Raw genomic sequence first — 19858 nt, forward strand, 5'->3', positions numbered from 1 at the left:
AGACGAAGAGGAGAGCAGAGATGCCCGGCCGGGATCCTCACATGCAGAGTCTGACTCTCATTATCAATTACGGCTGTTTTTGTTTCTTTTTACCGCAACCATTAACCACATAGTTACTGGCAGTAAGAGAGAGAGAGCGAGAGAGAGAGGCGAAGAAAGAAAAGCCAATTTTCATCAAAAAGAATTAGCTATCCAAACAAGTGAGATAAATGTGCCATGGAGCCAGATTTGCAGCAGGCCTCATGAAAGTGCTGTGGACAGATGAAGATCTATATGTGTTTAATAGGAAGAGGGTGAGTAGCAAGGGATAAGAAAAGGGGAGAAAGAGAGAAAAGAGGCTGGGGGGTGCAGGGAGAAGATAATTCACAACACACTTGTGGTGAGAGGAGGAGGGTGCGTCTTGGCAGAGATGTCACGCTCCTCTCCTCTGTTTTCCTCTTGCCCCCGATCCCTCGTTACCCTCCCGACCAGGCAGAGGGAGCCAGTGAAGGCTGGATGCCGTGGCACATGAGCCATTAAATCTTCCTACACTGTGGGCAGAGGGAAGGCAGCAGCACCAGGCCCCATGCCCAGGCTCTCCAAACGCTGCCAGCCGAGAGACCAGAGTTCAGAGGGACAGGGAGGTGATGGATAGGAGGGAAGAACTAAACAACATTGGCTTCACTGATGTAAAGTTAATGAATTTGTAAATTGGCTGCAATTATTCCAGAAATCCGAGTGCTGACTATGACCAGAAAGCGAGCCCACATGGTACTTCATTTAAAACCAGTTTAAAGTGGTGCTCCATCAAATCCACTTCCATGAATTGGAGGTATTCACAGACTAAAAGAAAAATCAAAACAGCAAAATATGTTGACATTTATATTTGAAGGCTACTTTACTGAAATCCTGTCCTGTCCTAAATCCAATTTCTGTAGAACTGATGTTGCCTTAATTATGTTTTTAAATGAATTTGCCAAGTCCCAAAATATGAAAAGTAAATATATATTTGACCTGTAAGCATGTAAAAAATATTCTATTTCATTTTATTAAATCATCCAGTCACACAACAAAATATCAGATAAACCAGCTCAAATTTGTATTATCATAGCCATGCATTTGGGGAAAATGAGTTAAAAACCGAAAAAGTAATGTCCTCCATCCTAAACAATCATATTGATTAAGCACATGCCAATATAGCAGGAGTACTAAATCTTTGTTGTCATGGTAGCAATAATACATATTCTGTAAAGGTTGTGGAATATGTTCACATCTTGATTACGTTAAGGCACAAAAACTACTTAGTTAGGTTCAAAAAAGATTGTGGATCATAGACCCATCCATCAACCCCAACCTCCGCCTAACGTCAATTCTGACACTTTATTATTTACATCCCCTGCACATATGAGTTTATTTTTGGCAGAAGAGTCTCATAACTTTAAGGAGACAAGGTTGTCTCATTTACTCACAAAGACAGTGTTGCATGTTTTTCAAAACATTTAATGACTTTTCACAACACTTACTGTTGCAGCTTGCCTGCAACAGTAAGTTACCTAGTCTGTGGGAGACAAAATAAGATGTTCTGTCCCCTACTTTACTCAAAGTGATCATGTTGCCTGGATATATAGAAAAAATCAGAGCATACCTGTTGTCTTTAACTGTGTGTTGATTTTGTCAGATGCAGCTGCGTTTATTCCTCAGGATTTGCTGAGCAGCAGCAGCTTGGATATGGGTTAGAAGGAACCACTGGTTAATTCATGTTCCTGACAGGCTGTGTTTCAGTTAATATTCCATGTTGAAGGCAGACAACAGAAACTGACCTGGTCTTGTTCTCCCATTACAATTACACATAGATCATAGTGTATAAAATCAGTAGCTTTATTTTAAAGTCATTACATTAGCTCCTGGTTTTCTTTTAAAAATATTATTAGCATTACATATTCTCGCAACAATGTGCCTGAATGATTTTGTTATGTATGAACCAGAGAGGCCTCTCAGGTCTTTTGGCACAAGCCTTTTAGTTGCTCTGAAGTGAAGGAGAAAAACATTTGGTGAGGCTCCCTTTCACTTTTTATGCCTCAAACTGAAAAGTTTTACCTGAGGATTAGAGAGTGTTGATCTTTACAGAGTAAAGAACAAAGCTGGTGATAATCTATATTCTTGACACTGTCAACTACATCCATGAAAAGTCCAAAATCTACAGAGCTTTTGTCTGCATCGTAAGATTTTCTCCAACTCTCATATCCTGTCTGTGGTTCTCCGCTCCACAGCTCCAAGCTTATTGGTTCACAAAAGGCTCAGTAATTAAAGTACGTGATATAGTAAATGAAGCTGTTTTCAGCTGCACTTTTAGAGATTTAGCAGACGGCATTTTAGGATAACTAAGGTCTTGTGATATCAGAGGCTACAGTATCCTGAAACTATCCGGCTTTGAATACACTATGTGTTAATCATTTTTTCTCAGCTTTCGCCTTTCATTAATTTCTGAGTGAAACAACTGCAGATGTCACACACATGATCTCTTAAAGCTGGCTCTGGATGTTTAGTAAATGTTTTACTTTCATTCATCTTTTAAACGATCTGTTGTTTGTTCACTTGCATTATTATTCAGGTTTTATTCTTACACGCATGCATTTTTATTTCAGTTAATCAATAGAGATATGTGTTGATTAGTCATATTTGCAGAAGCCATGATAGTTGCTGTGAAACACTTTGACACTGATTTGATTCTGGTTGTAGCAGACAGTGTTCAGCTTCAACTCTTTTTTTCATTTGGCAGGTAAGATTTCCTTCTTTCGTATCCAGACATCATGGCAGCAGCTAAATGAGCCTTTAAGCTCACGTTTCTCTCAATGATAGTTGATTGGATGAGAGGATCTGGATGCATTTCAACAGCTAATCAAGGGTCAATATGTGACAGTGTTGGCAGACACAGTCAATTAACTGCTACAGGTGGAGAGGGATGTCATCATCATCATCATCATCATTGTCTCACTGACTCTCCCTAAAGCTGCTCCCTGAATCCCAGAGCCGTTAAAAATCAGGAGCCATGGACGGACATTGTTCCTGCACAGAGGATCCCTGCAGAGGCTTCGAAAGTCTGAGAGGCGTGGTGTACCTCACACAGCTGTACCCTCGGGATAAGGACAAGACGGGAGGTTATGAGGAGCAGATGTGACAGGATACACACACACACACACACTGTGGAGCTGATGACATATCAGGGTCAAAGGAATTTGTCACTCTGTAATTGGTTGTTGTAAAAAGCTTCGACTGCTTCTCTTTGTTCTCTTTCTGCTCCCATGTCTTCTTCCATAACTCTCTTCCACATCCACTCAGGATGTTTCACCACTGTCTGTTTACAGTATAAGCAGTCAATAACAAAACCGGTAAATAACAAACAGCTCCTACTCTACTTGAAATCCCTACAACACATGAGGTTTTCAGCATCCAATTTTAGACACAGTTACCGCACCATTGTCTCAGTGTAAACTTTGTGTATATTCCAGATGAGCCTTCATTCAAGTGCAGTATAGAGAAATCACATCCCATTAGTGCCACGACACACTAAGTGTGTGCAGCGTTCTTTATTCAAACACTCCACATATGTCACAGTGGACGGGTGGTGGAAGTTTGACATTTGGCAGTGAGTGGGCATCCGCTCCGACAACCCTGTATGCCCAGAATAACCATCACACAAACACACACACACACACACAGAGACACACACAAACTGCTCAGCATCAGAATCCAACTTAAAACAAACCATCAGTGAGCCCGTCATATCCACTCAGCACTGAGTTACAGGCAGACAGGCCTGTTTATAAACACACACACACACACACACACACACACACACACACACACACACACACACACACACATCTACAGTAACCATGAGTCTATGGCTGGTCATGATTACTCTTTGGGCACCAGCTTGCACACACACACACACACACACACACACACACACACACACACACACACACACACACACACACACGCACACACACGCACACACCCCACAGTGTTATACAGTGAAAAACAAATTATGCAGAGAATAAACAGTAAACAGTTATATATTGAAATAGAGGTAAATAACAAGTTAAGTCATAAAAAACATATTTTATAAACAGCAGAATTTTCCTTTATACCAAAGGAAGTTAAAGTTATCCTGATTCTGAATGTGTTGGACTTGAATCAGTTTAATGTTAATGGTGATGTGCATTTAAAGGTCTATGCCACCAACTTTCAATTGCTAACCAATTATTCGTAAATGCTTATTAATTAGCTCGTGGGTACGCAAATCAGCAGCATGTAAGCACGAGCCTGGAGGAGCCCAGTGATCGGAAAGCCTAATTGCAGCTGGTCATCAAACTTCCGGCTTAATGGAAACCTGAGGCCCGTGTTAAATTGGATTTGAGTCTGGCTTCCGCAAAGCGTGCGTATTGTGCGTAATAAGAGGAAACATGTGTGCCAAACATTCCTGGATGGAACAGACGCATATTTCTTTTTGGATACCGGATTAAAAATCATAAAACAACCATTTGGAGCTTCCTGTTGTGTTCAGCAGAGCAAAGGCGAGGCCAGTGCGCGCCCATCATCACTCGGCTGACATCCCATAATCCCGTGACGAAGATTTATGAGCTGACTACTGGAGGCGACGTGGAAAAATAGTATCTCCAACGTGTGGCGAGAGGAAACTATACGCAGGCTATTTCTATCACTTTCTTCAGTCTTTTATTTCAACAGGAGACAGCACCATGCTGGCCCACACGAAGACGCACTGTGCGCCGTTATTTCTGGTGCGTTTCCCTCCCACTGCTCAAGGACGGGCTTTTAAAAGGATGCACTTTACTACAGTACTGAAAGAAAACGACAAGTAGGGAAGGATAAACACAAATCCAGGCCGTGGTCCTGAAACAGGTTATGATGACATGAGAACATGTGATTCCGGTTGGTCATAGTTCTCTATTTCCAGGCTGTTGTCAGAGATTTCCATCACCGACCAAACCAACCGTGCCGTAAACACAGCCCTCATTTGTTTTCTCCTCACAGCAATTATATCATGTGATTAAAAAACATTTTAAATAGAGCCTTTCGATGACTTCTATTTGTGTAAAGCGGATCCATTTCATGTCGAGCAGTAATGTAATAATCCCGAGCTGTCATTACTGCCCAGTCCCCCCCTCCAAGTGCGCCAAATTCCATCTGATCTCCGCATTTATGAAATCCAGACTGGCGCACACCCTCAGTGGGCACCGCAAAAAGAAAGAGAGACAGAAAAAAGAAAAAATCCCACTTCTGTGCCGGAGAGACAAGAGTATGCTTTAAGGAAAAGCCTGCAAATTAATATAGGAAATGTTAGCTTCAGCAGCAACGCAGCGAGTTTGGTGGAGATATTTTACTTTCTCCAGATGGTCTGAATTAACAGACTTAAATATTTGTGCCTCGATTCCCCCTCTGGTGCTCTGCAATGTTCATTGTATTTATCTATGCGCTGTCTAAATGGAGGGGAAGCATCATGGGAAACAACCAAGACGATTGTTTCTGCAAAAGAGTGGCCTAAGAGAAAAAGTGCTTGAAACACACAAATTCAGTCAGTTCGTTGAATTTATATTAATTCATTAATTTACTTCCACGTGTTTGGGAAGGAATTGGTTGCAGTTGCATGAAGAGGATCGAACCGACAATAAAAACAACCCTACTTTTGTGAAGGTCACCTAATCACATGGTGCGTAAAGATCGTGCTGGTTGTCCTACACGCGTAAAAGCCACTGGGACCGAGCAAAATATATTTTATATTGAAATCTCGAAGAAAAATATATTCGATAATTTAACTTATTTTCTTTCAAATGACGCGATTCACTTCTGTCTTGAATCGACTGTCACCTGTTGATACTGATAAATAATTTGCGGTCCTTCTAAACACTGCCGTGTTTAAAGAGAGATAACTTGATGCCTTTAGCCTGAGAGTATTTTAACACATGTAGTGGACTGTTTTCTTATTCGTTTCGAGAAAAGCGGATTTTAAGGTCGAGGTAAGGATCGATAATTTGGTGGATGGAGTTTTGTTTTCTGCAGCGCAGGCCCATGTGGAGGAATGCATGTTGCGCTTTTCCCTCCCTCTCTGTGACGCGCAGAGGGGAACCAGAGGAACAAGCCTTCTACCCTACAGAGAGGAAAGGGGAGACACAGGAACGGATAAAGGGGAAGAGAGGGAAATATTGTGGTGAAGGGGGAGAGGCGTGCCAGTAATCAAGGATTTTGGATGAAGGTGTGCGTCTTGTAGAACGCATGGGAACGCACCGGATCAATTACGCAGCGTCACGGAGAAGAGGGGCTCCCTTGGGTGCTGCTGCTGCTGCTGCTGCTTGTGCTGTCCCGTCCTGCCCTGAATAAGCTGCAGGGGCACCGAGCCTATAGTGCAGGACGAAGTCAAAGTTCAGACGGATAAAAGGGTTCGCAGAACGAGGGGATCTTTCGCCAAGATGCAGGGTCTGAGCTCCCGGGCTCACGCGTTCTCGGTGGAGGCGCTGGTGGGGAAGCCCTGCAAGAGGAGGAAACTGTCGGAGGGACACGATTCAAGTTCGGCTGCAGACACTGGCGACGACACCAGCATCTTCACCGGTGAGACATATGGAAACTCGTGCCGGATTTTTGAGATGAACTTGCTGCTTTTACATCCATTCATTTTACGCACAAGATGGAACAATAAAACAAACGACCACAGATCTAGCAGATTTGCAGTCAATCAATTTTCAAATTTGCCTGATTGTTGTATTTACCAATTAAAAGGCGAAATTATATAATTAAATCACAGAAGGTTTTGTAAATGCTTTCTAATGTTGTTGCTGAAACGTTTCTTTTTTTTTTCTTTTTATAAATCAGTATTTGGGTAATATCTACAACTTATTAGGATCAAAGCGTTAAATAAACTGCATTAAATCATGAGTGATTTTACAGAACAAAATGCATGAAATACTTCTTCTCATTTTCTCTCAATCCCATGCCATTCTTTGAACCGTTCACTCCAGGCCTGAATGAGAGTCCGGTCAGTCAGACGAAGAAAGCAGGTTCAACGCTTAAGCGACGTCCAGAGGAGACCTCCTGTGAGCCGCAGAGACAGACTGCCGGGCCCGGACCCGAGGAGGCTGGCCCAGATAGAGCGGAGAACAAGCCGAAGGAGAGCAACTGCCGGGCGGATAGAGAGGTCCGGGTCGAGCTGCAGGGCTCAGAGCTGTGGAAGAGATTCTACGAGATCGGCACCGAGATGATCATCACTAAAGCTGGAAGGTCTGGTCAAGAGAAACTGGGTTCACACTCATGTGCACAGATTAGAGAAAGCCTCTTTATAGTTTCTTTGCTTTTCTTATTGTTGTTCTTCTTGCTCCAAATTATTTTACCCTATATCCAGGGGGAGAGAGGAGAAATAACCGTGTAACTAAAATTACTGGGCCCACTCATACAGTCTTATGACAATTATCCTAAATGTCTTAAACTGTCACTGACATTGTCTTATATTTTTTAAGGGGATAATATGTACGATTTGTTAAATTATAATCATTTTTATATATCATTTCTTAACCTCCTATTTATCAATTTAACAGCAGGCCCCAGACTCTGCACCCCAGGGCCCCACAGCTTAAACCACAGTGACGTTTAAGTCATTTATTTGCCATGCGTTATGATTACATGTGCTCTAATGTGTGTCGTATATGAAATAGTAGACATGGTGGTCATGAGATGTGATATGATATTTACTACTTGTGGACACAGGTGCTTGTGTATCAGGGGTGGAACGGCTCTGAAGGCGCAGACAGCGCAGTGAGCGAGCGGCTGAACTCTCTGGTTTACTGAGCAAATGAACATAAACACACAGACTTTGGAGACCTGATATATCTGTGTTTAGTGTCCTATTTGTCTTGAGAGTGTGGAATTTTAAAAAGTGCGTTGTGGCTTACAGAAATAACAGAGCACATGATGTGTTATGAGACAAATGCATGTCCTTTGTTTAAAGTAAAGTTATTCAATTTTGTCAAACTTAATTAAACTCTATTTTTTCAGTGGCCGGGGACCATAAGAAATTGAAGCTATATTATCCCATCCCGGACTATTAATTACATAATGAAATCTTGTGACATGCATGGGAGATATTCTAGTTCGATGAAATTAACTTTATCTTTCAGTTTCAAAGGAGTTCATTTGTGGTCTGATAGGTAGCCATGTGCAACCTCTTCTGTGGTTTTTCGCCATGCGATGAGTTATTGGGACATAACCACTCGTTGAAATCAAGGTTCCGTTTATTCAATTACCGCGAACACACGCTATAAATCTCGGCAGCGAAGATGCCCCCATGGCCCCTCGATGTCCCTGAACTTTCCCCTGAACTTGGCCACTGCGCGAAGCAAAGTTTCTGCCCTCAAGTTTGAACCTGATCAGATTCTGACTCGGTTTGTTACGTGAAAAGTGTGTTTAGCTTACTTCTACCAATTTAACAGAAGATTTGAAAGCAAAAACAATATACTTAATTGAAACACGTCATAATTTGAATGAAGCTCCAGCTCTTCTCCCTCTCATCCCTTTAGGAGGATGTTTCCCTCAGTGCGCGTAAAAGTGCGCAATCTGGACCCGTGCCAGCAGTATTACATCGCGATGGACGTCATGCCCGTAGACTCCAAACGCTACAGGTGTGTATATTAAATTATCATATCTCTGTATGCATATAACTGTGAATTTACAGAGATGAATATTGCCCTGCAGGTATGTGTACCACAGCTCGCAGTGGATGGTTGCTGGAAACACGGACCACTCCTGCATCTCTCCACGGCTCTACGTGCACCCGGACTCGCCGTGCGCAGGAGAGACGTGGATGCGTCAGGTCATCAGTTTCGACCGCGTCAAACTCACCAACAATGAGATGGACGATAAGGGACATGTAGGTAACACATCTGAGCAGTGGTGCTTACTCTTTTCTGTCCAGTAGAAAATATAGGCTATAGTTGGCCCACAGGTGAGACATGGTTAAACAAACACTGTTTAAAATTAGTTTTAAAATTCCACATGTTAATTATATTTCTCACCATCTCATTGGGTTCAGATAGGAAAATAATTTCTCTCTTAATGGTATAGTGGAGCACCAGAGTCTGACACAGTCCTGCTCAGATTGCTGTCAGATCTGAAAGTATACTGGATGAATTTTTAGGAAGGAAAGTCTGCATGTCTTTCAGGGAAAAAGGAAGTGGAAATCCTTCTCTGCTCAACAACCTCCTGTATAAGTTCACTCATGTGCAGATGTGACAGATGTGGTGACTGAGAGGCTGTAGGAGGCTTTTGACTTGATCCTCCTGTTTATAAAACCACCACTGAATATAGATCGTGAACTGTGTGTGGAGGATTTATAATTCTGGTGTACGATGAAGGAATGTAGAGACAGTGTTTGTTCTGTGGAGCTGAAACCTGCTCCGCTAAAACAGCTTGATAATCCAAAATGCTGTTGTGGTCAGTTCAGATCATGGAAACTGACTTCGTCCACTCATTTAGGATTTAAACAATTATAGAGAAGAGTTTTGAAACTTTTTTGAAACTGACACATATTATACATTAGATTATAATATATATACATAAATTAACAATTGTGTTAATTTTTACAAATGAGCATAATGATAACACATTACAGAACTACTTATTACTAATTCTTCTTATTTATTTAGTTAAATACATTGTCACATTATTACTTTTAATTATGTTCTTTTGCTGTCAATGGTCGCCTCAGGCAAACATGATTGTTAAGTTTATATAGTAATGTCAACTTCAAATCATGTTATTTTCTATTAAATTGTTATGTGAATGGCATTTGGTGGCTTTTGTTGGTTTAATTGTTTAATAGCACATTTCAGTTCTTGCTGTAGTTTAATATAATAGCTGAGGTTATGTTATTAAACAGCATATTATTTTGTTTTCACTGGTCAAACCCTGTATAGTTATATTTGTTATATGCTATGTTGTATTAGGCCTATCACTTTTCAGATTTAATACCAATAGAAACTGCATGACAGGCGTTTCCCCAGTTTTTCAATCCTTATATCTTTAAAATGTTCTGAAATTGACACATAATTCACAGACAAACATTTTGTTAGTTGATCAACACATTAATATTGTTAAAGACATTATTATTACATTTTTTAAGCAAAATGCCAAATATTCTCAGATTTCAGCCTCTCAACTATCAGGATTTAGCTTTTTTTGTTTGATGCAGTAAAAATCTTAGTCTGTGTTTAGCAATTGGAAGACATCACAGAGGAAATCTGATTTTATATACATCAAATGATTGATTGAAAAATACAATCTTCAGACTCACTGATGATATAAACAATTGCTAGTTGGAGACCTTTTAGATTTGTCTCTGCATCTCTTCTTTCAGATGTTGATATAATAAAGGCCCACCTGACAGAATTTTAAATATCATCTTCATCTCCCGATGCAGATTATTCTCCAGTCGATGCATAAGTACAAGCCACGGGTGCACATCATCCGGCACGACCCTCGGATGGACCTGTCTCAGATCCAGTCGCTGCCTGCTGAAGGGGTGCACAGCTTCTCATTCCCGGAGACTGAGTTCACCACGGTCACAGCCTATCAGAACCAACAGGTAAACACTCACTGAAACCGGATCATCCTGTAAGAATAATAAAATGCTGGGGTTAAGAAACTGTGTGTGCTGAGGACATATTTATTCAGAAGTTTACTCTTGTAAACAACTGAACTTTAGTAGATGCAAATACAAATAATTGATGCTGTATGTCGCCAAAATATTCAAAAAGCAGATGGTCTCGAGTCATCACCCTGATGATCCAGTCAACAGCTCAGGGACCTTTGACCTCTCATAAAAATGTTTTAATCTCCACATCGTGAAGATGAGGAGGCCCACTCCCCTGTGGTCTCAACCAGATCATAAATTGCAGGGTCCTGATTTTCAGCGGGGTCAGTTGTTCAGAGTGGGCATGTGTGTTCCCGTGCAGGGGAGCTGACCCCAGTGTTGGCCGCCATTCCTCCTGTAACAGAGCCATCCATGGGGACTGCCAGCTCTTTTCATCAGGGCCCAGTTTACGATCAGGGAACGTATTATTACAGAAACTCAGTAACGAGCTGCGACTGGGCCGACTGCTGAATTCCAAACCCCATTAAAGCACCATATAAAACTGTACAACCCTCGAACGCCCTTCTCCAAGAACCCTATTTGACATGGCTGATCGCCCTGCTGGGTGCTGCTGGGAGATGCAGTCCCCGAGGGAGATCTCTGCCACTCTCTACGCTGCAGTAAAGCTGAGCTCATTGTTAGCTTAACACATCACTGTTTGACACCTCCACTCTTATAACTCTGTGTCTGTTCTTCTCTCATGGGCAAGATCACAAAACTGAAGATTGACAGGAACCCGTTCGCCAAGGGCTTCAGAGATCCAGGAAGGAACAGGTACAGAAAAACTCAGCCTCACACTTATTTTAGCACAGAAAGAATTCCACTAAAGAACCCAAGAGGGATTTAGGGTTCAACCACTGAAACCTGATGCCACATAAACCCTTCAAATGAAGTTGAAGTGCGTCGTGCAGGATTTCACACCTCTCAGAACTAATATTTAAAAACCTGGAATAACATTTTTAAGTGTTTTTACAGTATATGCTGTATGTGTGTGTGTTTACAGAGGGGTGTTGGATGGTTTATTGGAGTCATACCCCTGGAGAAGCCCTCTCAGCTTGGACTTCAAACCCTTCACCATACAGCTCCAAGGTGCTGTGCTGCAGCTCTTATACATTTTCAGTTTTTTATTTTTGTGTATCTGTGATTCATGTTTCTGATTTCTTCTTCTACAGGAAGCTCAGGGTCGCTGACCAGCGGCGTGAAGAGCCTGTTCCCTCTCCCCTCGTCTCCGACCCTTCACCCGTTCTCCGTCTCTGCGCTCACTTGCCAGGATTCTGCTCTCCACACCCTTGCTCTCCCCCTCTATGGCAAGACCTCCATCACCTTGCCCGGCGGCACCTCCCCACTGCCCAGCAGAGCCTTCTCCTCCCTGGGCGCAGACAGACTGAGGGGCCTGCCCCCGCTGTCTCCGCTCGCAGACCTCCCGCTCCTCTCGGCCCTGCAGGGAAAGAAACCTCCCCACTGCAGGGACCCCTGTCTTCACGGATCTGCGGGGAGCCCCCCCTGTCTCATTCCCCTCCACAGCCCTCTCAGCCCTCAGGGGCCTTCTCTCCTGCCGCATCTCTCTGACACTGCAGGCCCTTACTGTCTTTACCGCTACAGCTTCCCCCTGAGCCCCCAACTCACAGCTATATCCCGGCACGCCAAACTCGCCGAGGACACCACAGACTGTCTGCTGCGCCAGTCTCCATGGCACCCGACCACCAACCACTGCCTCTGACAGCTGGACCGCACTTGCAGACTCTGGCCCATTGAGAATGAGAAGCCAAAGCTTATTGCAACAAGACGGAGAGGCCTCAGTCTCTTTGTGCAAGACTCTAAGGACCAACAAATAGAGAACTCTGGGGGAGTTTTTGCATTTAAAAACTATTTTGTACAGAGTGTTGGATTCACCAGCACAAAAACCGATCCTGAAGCAGACTGTGAGCAGCTCCTCTCCGAAACACCAACAGTGGACTAAATGTAGGCAGGATGTAGATTTTTATTTGCGACAGAAAACACAGTGTTTTTATGGTGCAGAAGAACCTCTGCTGCCTTAACTTCTTCACATGCCGTAAAGAGCATCAACAATAGGACCTTACCTGAGGTATGTAATATAACGACAATGACTGTTAATTAAACTGACCATAAGTGCCCATTAAAATAAATATTTTTCATATTTTTTGTTCTGATCATACGCTGGCATTCAAAACATTATTTTCTCATACACATATATGTGTACACGAAGTGAAAGAGGAAACTTGTTTTACTGATCTGAATATAGAGTATATACAAAAACACACAAGTGCTATTGAGTGACAGTGCTTTGTAATAAGATAAGATGAATATCTCCCCCTGTGATGGGAAAGACATTATGTTGCAATAATCTAGAGGTATTCACTGGAACTGAACACAAGCGTGTTTTGAGTTTTTCGAGCTCCGAACTCAGATGAATCCCAGTGTCAGACTTGGCCACCCCTGACTAATAACATGAGCTCATCAGGCCTTTTTGTGATTTTAGGGGAAGAACAACAGCTGCCAAGATTCAGGCAGCCAGTTTCCATTCCTGTACTTTATTACCAATAATAGGACTAATCAGGGACGCATGGAGGTGAAACGGTTATTCTGTAGGGGCTTTTATTAGCCACAGTCTGAAACGGGACTGGGACAAGGCTCCTTGAAGTCTGAAATGGACTAAAAGCAGTCGTGTCATCATTGTTGTAGCATCGTTCCAGGATCAACAGTAAATCAATACTGCTGAGTGAAGAGCTGACTTTCGGAGTCATGTGGACGGCTGTCAGAAATTCTGGTGTGGCATGAGGAACAGGGAGTGGGTGCCGAATGAAAACCTCTCACTACTGTGGGCCAACATAATGCTGTGTTTTTTTGTCCCTAGCAAAGGGGGCACGCCCGTTCAGCCACTGATGTGATAATTCCTGCCTTCAGCTCAAACTCAAACCCCAGCACCATCCCTCCCCCCATCTCTCTTTCTTACTCTCTCCCTCAGCAGAGCTAGGAACAGCGGTTTAGGCAAAGCGGGGGGAAATGGCCTGTTTCCCGACAAACGGTCATAACCAAACAGCAATTTACTTGTCATGGACGAGCATCGCAGTGAACTAATACACGCTGGACGTGGAAATAGCAGGAAGGAGTTAATTGAGGAACTAAGGCAGGGGATGGCCCGGGTTTCAGCGAGCGGTCAGGTGCGCCATCCAACAGCCTGGCCTTTGTCTGCGGACAGATATAATCTGTGCTGGTTATTTGATACTGTCTGTCATTTCCATGTTTGCCGATGTTAGACAATCATTTGAAACTCCCGGCTAATTCCTGATCTTTCAGTTAGACAAATTGCTTTCATACCCGGAGAGCTGAACTTTGCACCTGCCACTCTCAGTGTAGTAATGCACACACACACACACACACACACACACACACACACACACACACACACACACACACACACACACACACACACACACACACACTTGTAGCAAACCTTACAAGAAATAAGATGTAAGCACCTGCCGTTATTAGTGTATAAATACATCTATGCTTTATTGCAAGTGATAAAGAACAAAATAGATGGTTTTCTTTTAGGGGGGGTTGTTTGCAGTCTTATATTTTGAGGAAATACAAATAGTCTCTTATAAAACAATTGGCAACAATTTAAATCTAAAACCATATTTTTTATAGAAGAAACATTTTTGCCATTTTGTGGAAAAACACAAATTCACATTCTTGCAGAAAATTAGATTTTAAAAAAATCAAAACATTCTCATATCTATAGGGAAACAGGTTAGACAGCTAGCTCTGTTTGACAGTTGGAAATATGCCTCGCACCTACAAAGGTTAGTACTTAACGTGTCACATTTGTTTAATTAGCCTGGGACAAAAATGGAAAACAACGTTGTTGTAAAAGGTTTCTTAGTCAGGAGCTATAACGTCCGTCATTGTTACACTGTGGTTCTTGTATGTGACAAACAAGCGAGACATTGTGTTTTTAAGTGAGCTTTAGAGATGATGTCAGTGTAAATGGTTGTCACTCAGGTATTTTTACTATATTCCCAACTTTTCCTTTGGTCTTTCTTATCTTAACAAACTGTGTCTTCACTCTTGCTTAAGAACTTGCTAGACCCCCAAAGTTTAAACGACCACTGGGTTAACGTTTAATCAGCCTGTCGATCATTAGCGTGTTAGTGTCTTCGTTTTGTTGAGTTGCTTATACGCGGTCCACATAAGCCTCTTGAAGATAGTGGCTGAAATAACATGGAAACTGTGCTGATTCAACTGTGTAATAACACGAGGAGGGAAAGTTTCTGGGCCCTTCCTGAGTGATTGACAGGTAGTAAAGGGAGAGAAATTTGACCCTGAAGTCATTTGTTTCCAATCATGTGAAATGGCATCCTGAAACAGGAGAGAAGCTCAGCGGAGAGTCGGAACGTGTAAATATACTCTAACCTTCATTAGATTAACATACACTGCACACGCTGCACATTCACACACACACACACACACACACACACACACACACACCACACACACACATATTTATTCTCCTAATAATAGCAGTCATACACTCACTAGCACTGGGATGTATACACAACTAAGACTGCACACACACACACACACACACACACACACACACACACACACAAACACCTTTTCCTATTCGGCCTCATGCCCTCCAGCCTTGCTCTCGTTTGGCTGCGTCTCTTGTGAGGGTTCATACTGGACGCTGTTTTCTCTGCAAACTCAATAAAAGCTGGTTATTTATCAGGTCAGATTATGGGACATGACTGAGCTCAGCTGTAAAGTTGAAAGTGAAACCAGCTGTGGCTGAAATTGAATTACGCTGAGTGAGTAATGTGAAAAGCAAGGGCAGTTTAACAGTTATTAAGCGCTTCACTACTGCCCTATCAAGCAGCCGGACACTGCACTACATTGTGCCTCACGGATAGTGAAGGTGCTCGCCTCTCGCCCATGTTGTGATCAGGAGCATTAGATCACAGGCGTGTTGACAGGACCATGGAGAAGCCGTCCTGTATTTGCATGTTTCTGTGGATGTATGTGTATTCATACTCTTTGCTGCATGTCCTTGTGTGTGTAGACAGAGGTCACTGGGGCATTACGCAGGCATGCGCTCTCTGACAGACCCCTGTCTTACAGGAGCAGAGGTTAGATGAGTGTACGACAAACATCTTTAACATATGGCCTGGCACCTGGTGTGTGTGTGTGTGAATTGGGGTTTCCTCTAAGAGCTTCATCTGGGCCACACACTGATGTCATTCATCAGAGAAAGTGTTAATGACCTAGACAGCTCTCGCACTCAGCAATGCTGTGTGTTCATTAAACACAGGCATGTTTCTGGAACATGAAAAGTGCTTCTACTTTTTACAAAGATTGTGGATAAAGAACTTTCCCCCATTTTGTCCCCCCTAGCTACAGATTTCGTTTAGGTAACATTCTACATTCAAATTATGAGACTGATTTAAAACATATAATGATAAAATATTAAATTACACAATCGAATCTTAAGTAGGTAAATTAAATCCATTGACTAATCGATAGAAATATTGCTTACAAGTCAATCCATCAGTGACATAATGTCATAATGTAATATAATATTACTGGGGGCTTTCTGTATGATGAGTACTTTTACTTTTCATTGCTGTCCTGTGAACATGAGCTTTTCTGTGGGTGAGGAAATCACACTGTGCAATAATGTCCAGTATTTTCAGCTAATCCGGGAATGGAAAATGGGTTTTTAAAGGGTTTTTCTTTCTAAAAAATGGAACATAATTTGACCTTCAAATGAAAAATGACCAAAAAAAATTATATATCTCAAGAACCTTTTATTTGGAATTCATGACTTTTACTAATGGTGTAGTATTTCTCAATTGTTGTATAACTTTTTAATTACCATTTACAATGTTTAATCAATGGTCTAAATACTTCCTCCACCACTGTTTAATTAGGATAATTAAACAGTATAATTAAAGTATTTTTGTTGAAAATAGTTATTATCTTATTTGCAATTTAGTATTGTTAAATGTTGGCATTTCCACTAAAAGTTAATAAATCTGAATCTTTCTTTAACCAGTGACATAAAAGCAAAGTAAACAAAATAAATGAAATATTGTAGTGATGTATGTGCCTCTGTTAATACTGAATAAACTACGGGATCACTTCAAAAAAAGTCAACATTGCACAGATGATAGTGTTTTACCACGTCCATGGTTGATGTAATTCAATTACTCAATCTTTCGTGTAGTGTTTGGTCATCAATGGAGCCGTGTGTTAGACTGCAGCGTGGTGGGGAGAGGGCTGTCAACACTCAGCTTATGACCAACACAACACAAACTCTGACCCTGGCTGTCCATCACACGGGGTCATCCCTCCCCCCCAAGAAAATGAAGGGGAGAGCTAATTCCTTCTCCTGTCTGATGGAAGGGGGTCTCTACAGGTGCGTGTGTGTGTGTGTGTGTGCGCGTGTGTGTAAGAGAGAGGCTAGAGAGAGAGAAACAGAGAGAATAAGTGCATTACAGCGAGGCCCTCTCTGGCACTGATTTTATTTAATACAAACCTATAAATCAACTCTTTTGGAACAAGAGATGTGAGATATTCTTTTTCTCTTTGGCCCTATACGCCTGTCTCTGACAAAGGGATGGATCGTTCTTACCTCTTTCTGTTTCCTGTGTATGACAGGTTATCACTCCTGGGACAGATAAAGAGAGATGGGGGGAGAGAGGGAGAGTGATTGAGGGAGAATGATGCTCCATGGCTGATGTATCGGATGGCAGGTGAGGGGATGGGGCGAGGGAATGGGCTGGGGAGAAAGGAGTGATTTAACGCTGGCTTGTACTCTGCTCTCTTCTTATCCGTGCCCTGCTTCTTTCATGTCTCAGCCCAGGGTCAACCTGCCTGCTGCCCCAGATGGTGCTGTCTGTCTTGGGCTGCCCTCTACAGGATGTGCCCCTCTCACCCCCACTACTACAGATCTGTACTCACTTAATTGATTTCAGGGGAGAAGGCCCTCTCTTCTTCTCTGTTTCACACACACACACACACACCTGCACACACACACACAGACAGCTTGCCAACAGTGAGTGCCCCCCAGTGCACACACACACACGCGGCTGGCGCTGTGCGCTGTCAACGCTAATTCAATTTGAGACGCGGCAGTGTGACTAACAGCAGACCTGCAGAATGTTTTACCATATGCATCACACACACACTCTCTTTCTCTCTCTCTCTCTCCCTCTCTCACACTCTCTCACATACACACACACACGCAACCAGATCTGTTACATCCATGGTATAATAATAATGTAATTCCATAAATCTTATTAATAGATCTCCGCTTTTCCTGTTTCCCTCATTATGAGGAAACAGTCATCTTGTCAACAACTGCAGAGCTGCACCATATTTACTCCTAACCTATACTACAGAAGTGAAACATGTAGTTAGGGCAACAAATCTACAATATCTAGGTGAATGTTTCTAGGTTATAGAAAGGCAGTAAACACAACCATATTTATAAATATATGATTGTTATTGATTGTTATGTGAACTACATTTTATTTAACTGTGTACCTCTTTAAACTTTGCACTCAGAATAGTACATACCTTTGTCAAGGCCTAACAATCCTACACACATTAGTTCTTATAGTAGACATATTGCGGGCGGAGGCTCAGGGGCTCAGGATGTAGAGAGGGTCTTCCACTAACCAGAGGGTTGGCAGGTTGATCCCAGTCTCATCCATTCCATGTGCATAAGTGTCTTTGGGCAAGATACTGAACCACAAATTTCCCCTGGTGGCTGTGCTGACAGTGTATGATTGATATGTGTTCGAGAAAGTGTTTCACATATATGCACTACATGAATGTATTTGTGAATGGGTGAATGGCAAAACTGTTTTGTGAAGCTCTTTGAGTGATCATCAAGACTAAAAAATCTCTTTATTAATACTTGCCATTTACATCTAACCCTAACCCAGAAAAAAGGAAGTGGTCTGCAAACCTAAATGACTAATTTGTCATAAAAAATTGTGTGCATCAGCACTTCTCCGCCAAGTTTGGTGGAAATCTGTGAAATAGTTTTTACGTAATCCTTCTAACAGTTAAACCAACAAACAAACATTCAGGTGAAAAAGATTTTATCAATTTTATATTAAATACTTATTAAGTAACACATAGCCAAATAAAATCTACAAAAACATGCAAAATAATCCAAACTAACATTAGCTAAATAAATATCTATGGGTTGAGCATAACAAAATCATGATTCCATGTTCAGCATCTTAGTTGAGCCTGTTTGCATATCAATATTTACAAATCAACACTAAACACAAAGTACAACTGAGGCTGATGGGATTTATTAGTTGGTATTTGGTCAAAAAGCAAAGTATTGGGGAAATTTGGCCGTGGGGAACATTAAAGCCTGAGGAAAACTTGAACATGAATATCTGTAGCAAATTTCACGCTAATCCATAGTTGTCAAAACAACTCTCTTTCGTCAAGCTGCTTCCTTAAAGCTAAAAACACTGAGCACTGCACACACGGAGGGGAAGGAAGAAAAGTGTCAACAGAGTTTTGCAGCACACGGATTAAATGAGTGATTTGATCGCCTGAGGCAACAGTTCCCTGTGTAAGGTGAATAACTATAATGCAATAAAGATAAAGGGCTGTATGCTGTGATGCAGTGTAGACACATAGACTGGCAGACAGCCTCAATAAAGAGTAAAAGACAAGGCTACATGTCCTTGTTCACGGGTTGTTTCACTGTAAGAGATATCAGGGTGGGTGATGGGGTGAGGTGAGGGTCAAGTGGAGGGGGGTTAACAGGGTGAGGAGAGGGGTGGTAGGATCAGGTGTGTATGTGTGTGTGGGTGCAGAGGTTGTGAGGGTGTGAGCAGAGGATTGGTTGAATCTTAACAAGGCACGCTCTGCAGGGCAGGGATGGATAGGGCCAGCTGTATTGGCGTGTGTGTGTGTGTGTGTGTGTGTGTGTGTGTGTGTTTGTGTGTGCGTGCGCATGAGGCAGTAAAACTGATTAAAAGCAGCGTTAACACATCTGACAGGAAGCAATGGTCAAGAGGTGAGTGGAAACCTTTGGCTGGAACGATTAGACACACACAGATGGAAACTGAGGAAAGCCCTGGGCAGCAGCGATTGGTCACACATGCCCATCGATATCTGAGT

The 19858-nt window shown here is 42.3% G+C and overlaps 1 protein-coding gene across 1 annotated transcript; it reads left to right on the top strand.

Annotated features, from left to right (window-relative positions):
- The first annotated feature begins 4086 nt into the window (after window positions 1-4086).
- tbx22 (T-box transcription factor 22) lies at window positions 4087-12896 on the top strand. The gene is made up of 8 exons (XM_020079453.2): window positions 4087-6609; window positions 7017-7275; window positions 8568-8669; window positions 8743-8917; window positions 10466-10630; window positions 11388-11452; window positions 11682-11767; window positions 11851-12896. Exons 1-8 carry the CDS (start codon window positions 6471-6473, stop codon window positions 12396-12398), a joined length of 1539 nt encoding a protein of 512 aa, XP_019935012.1. The 5' UTR covers window positions 4087-6470; the 3' UTR covers window positions 12399-12896.
- The last annotated feature ends 6962 nt before the right edge of the window (window positions 12897-19858 follow it).

This window comes from Paralichthys olivaceus, chromosome 9, assembly GCF_024713975.1.
Source record: "Paralichthys olivaceus isolate ysfri-2021 chromosome 9, ASM2471397v2, whole genome shotgun sequence".
Lineage (NCBI taxonomy): Eukaryota > Metazoa > Chordata > Actinopteri > Pleuronectiformes > Paralichthyidae > Paralichthys > Paralichthys olivaceus.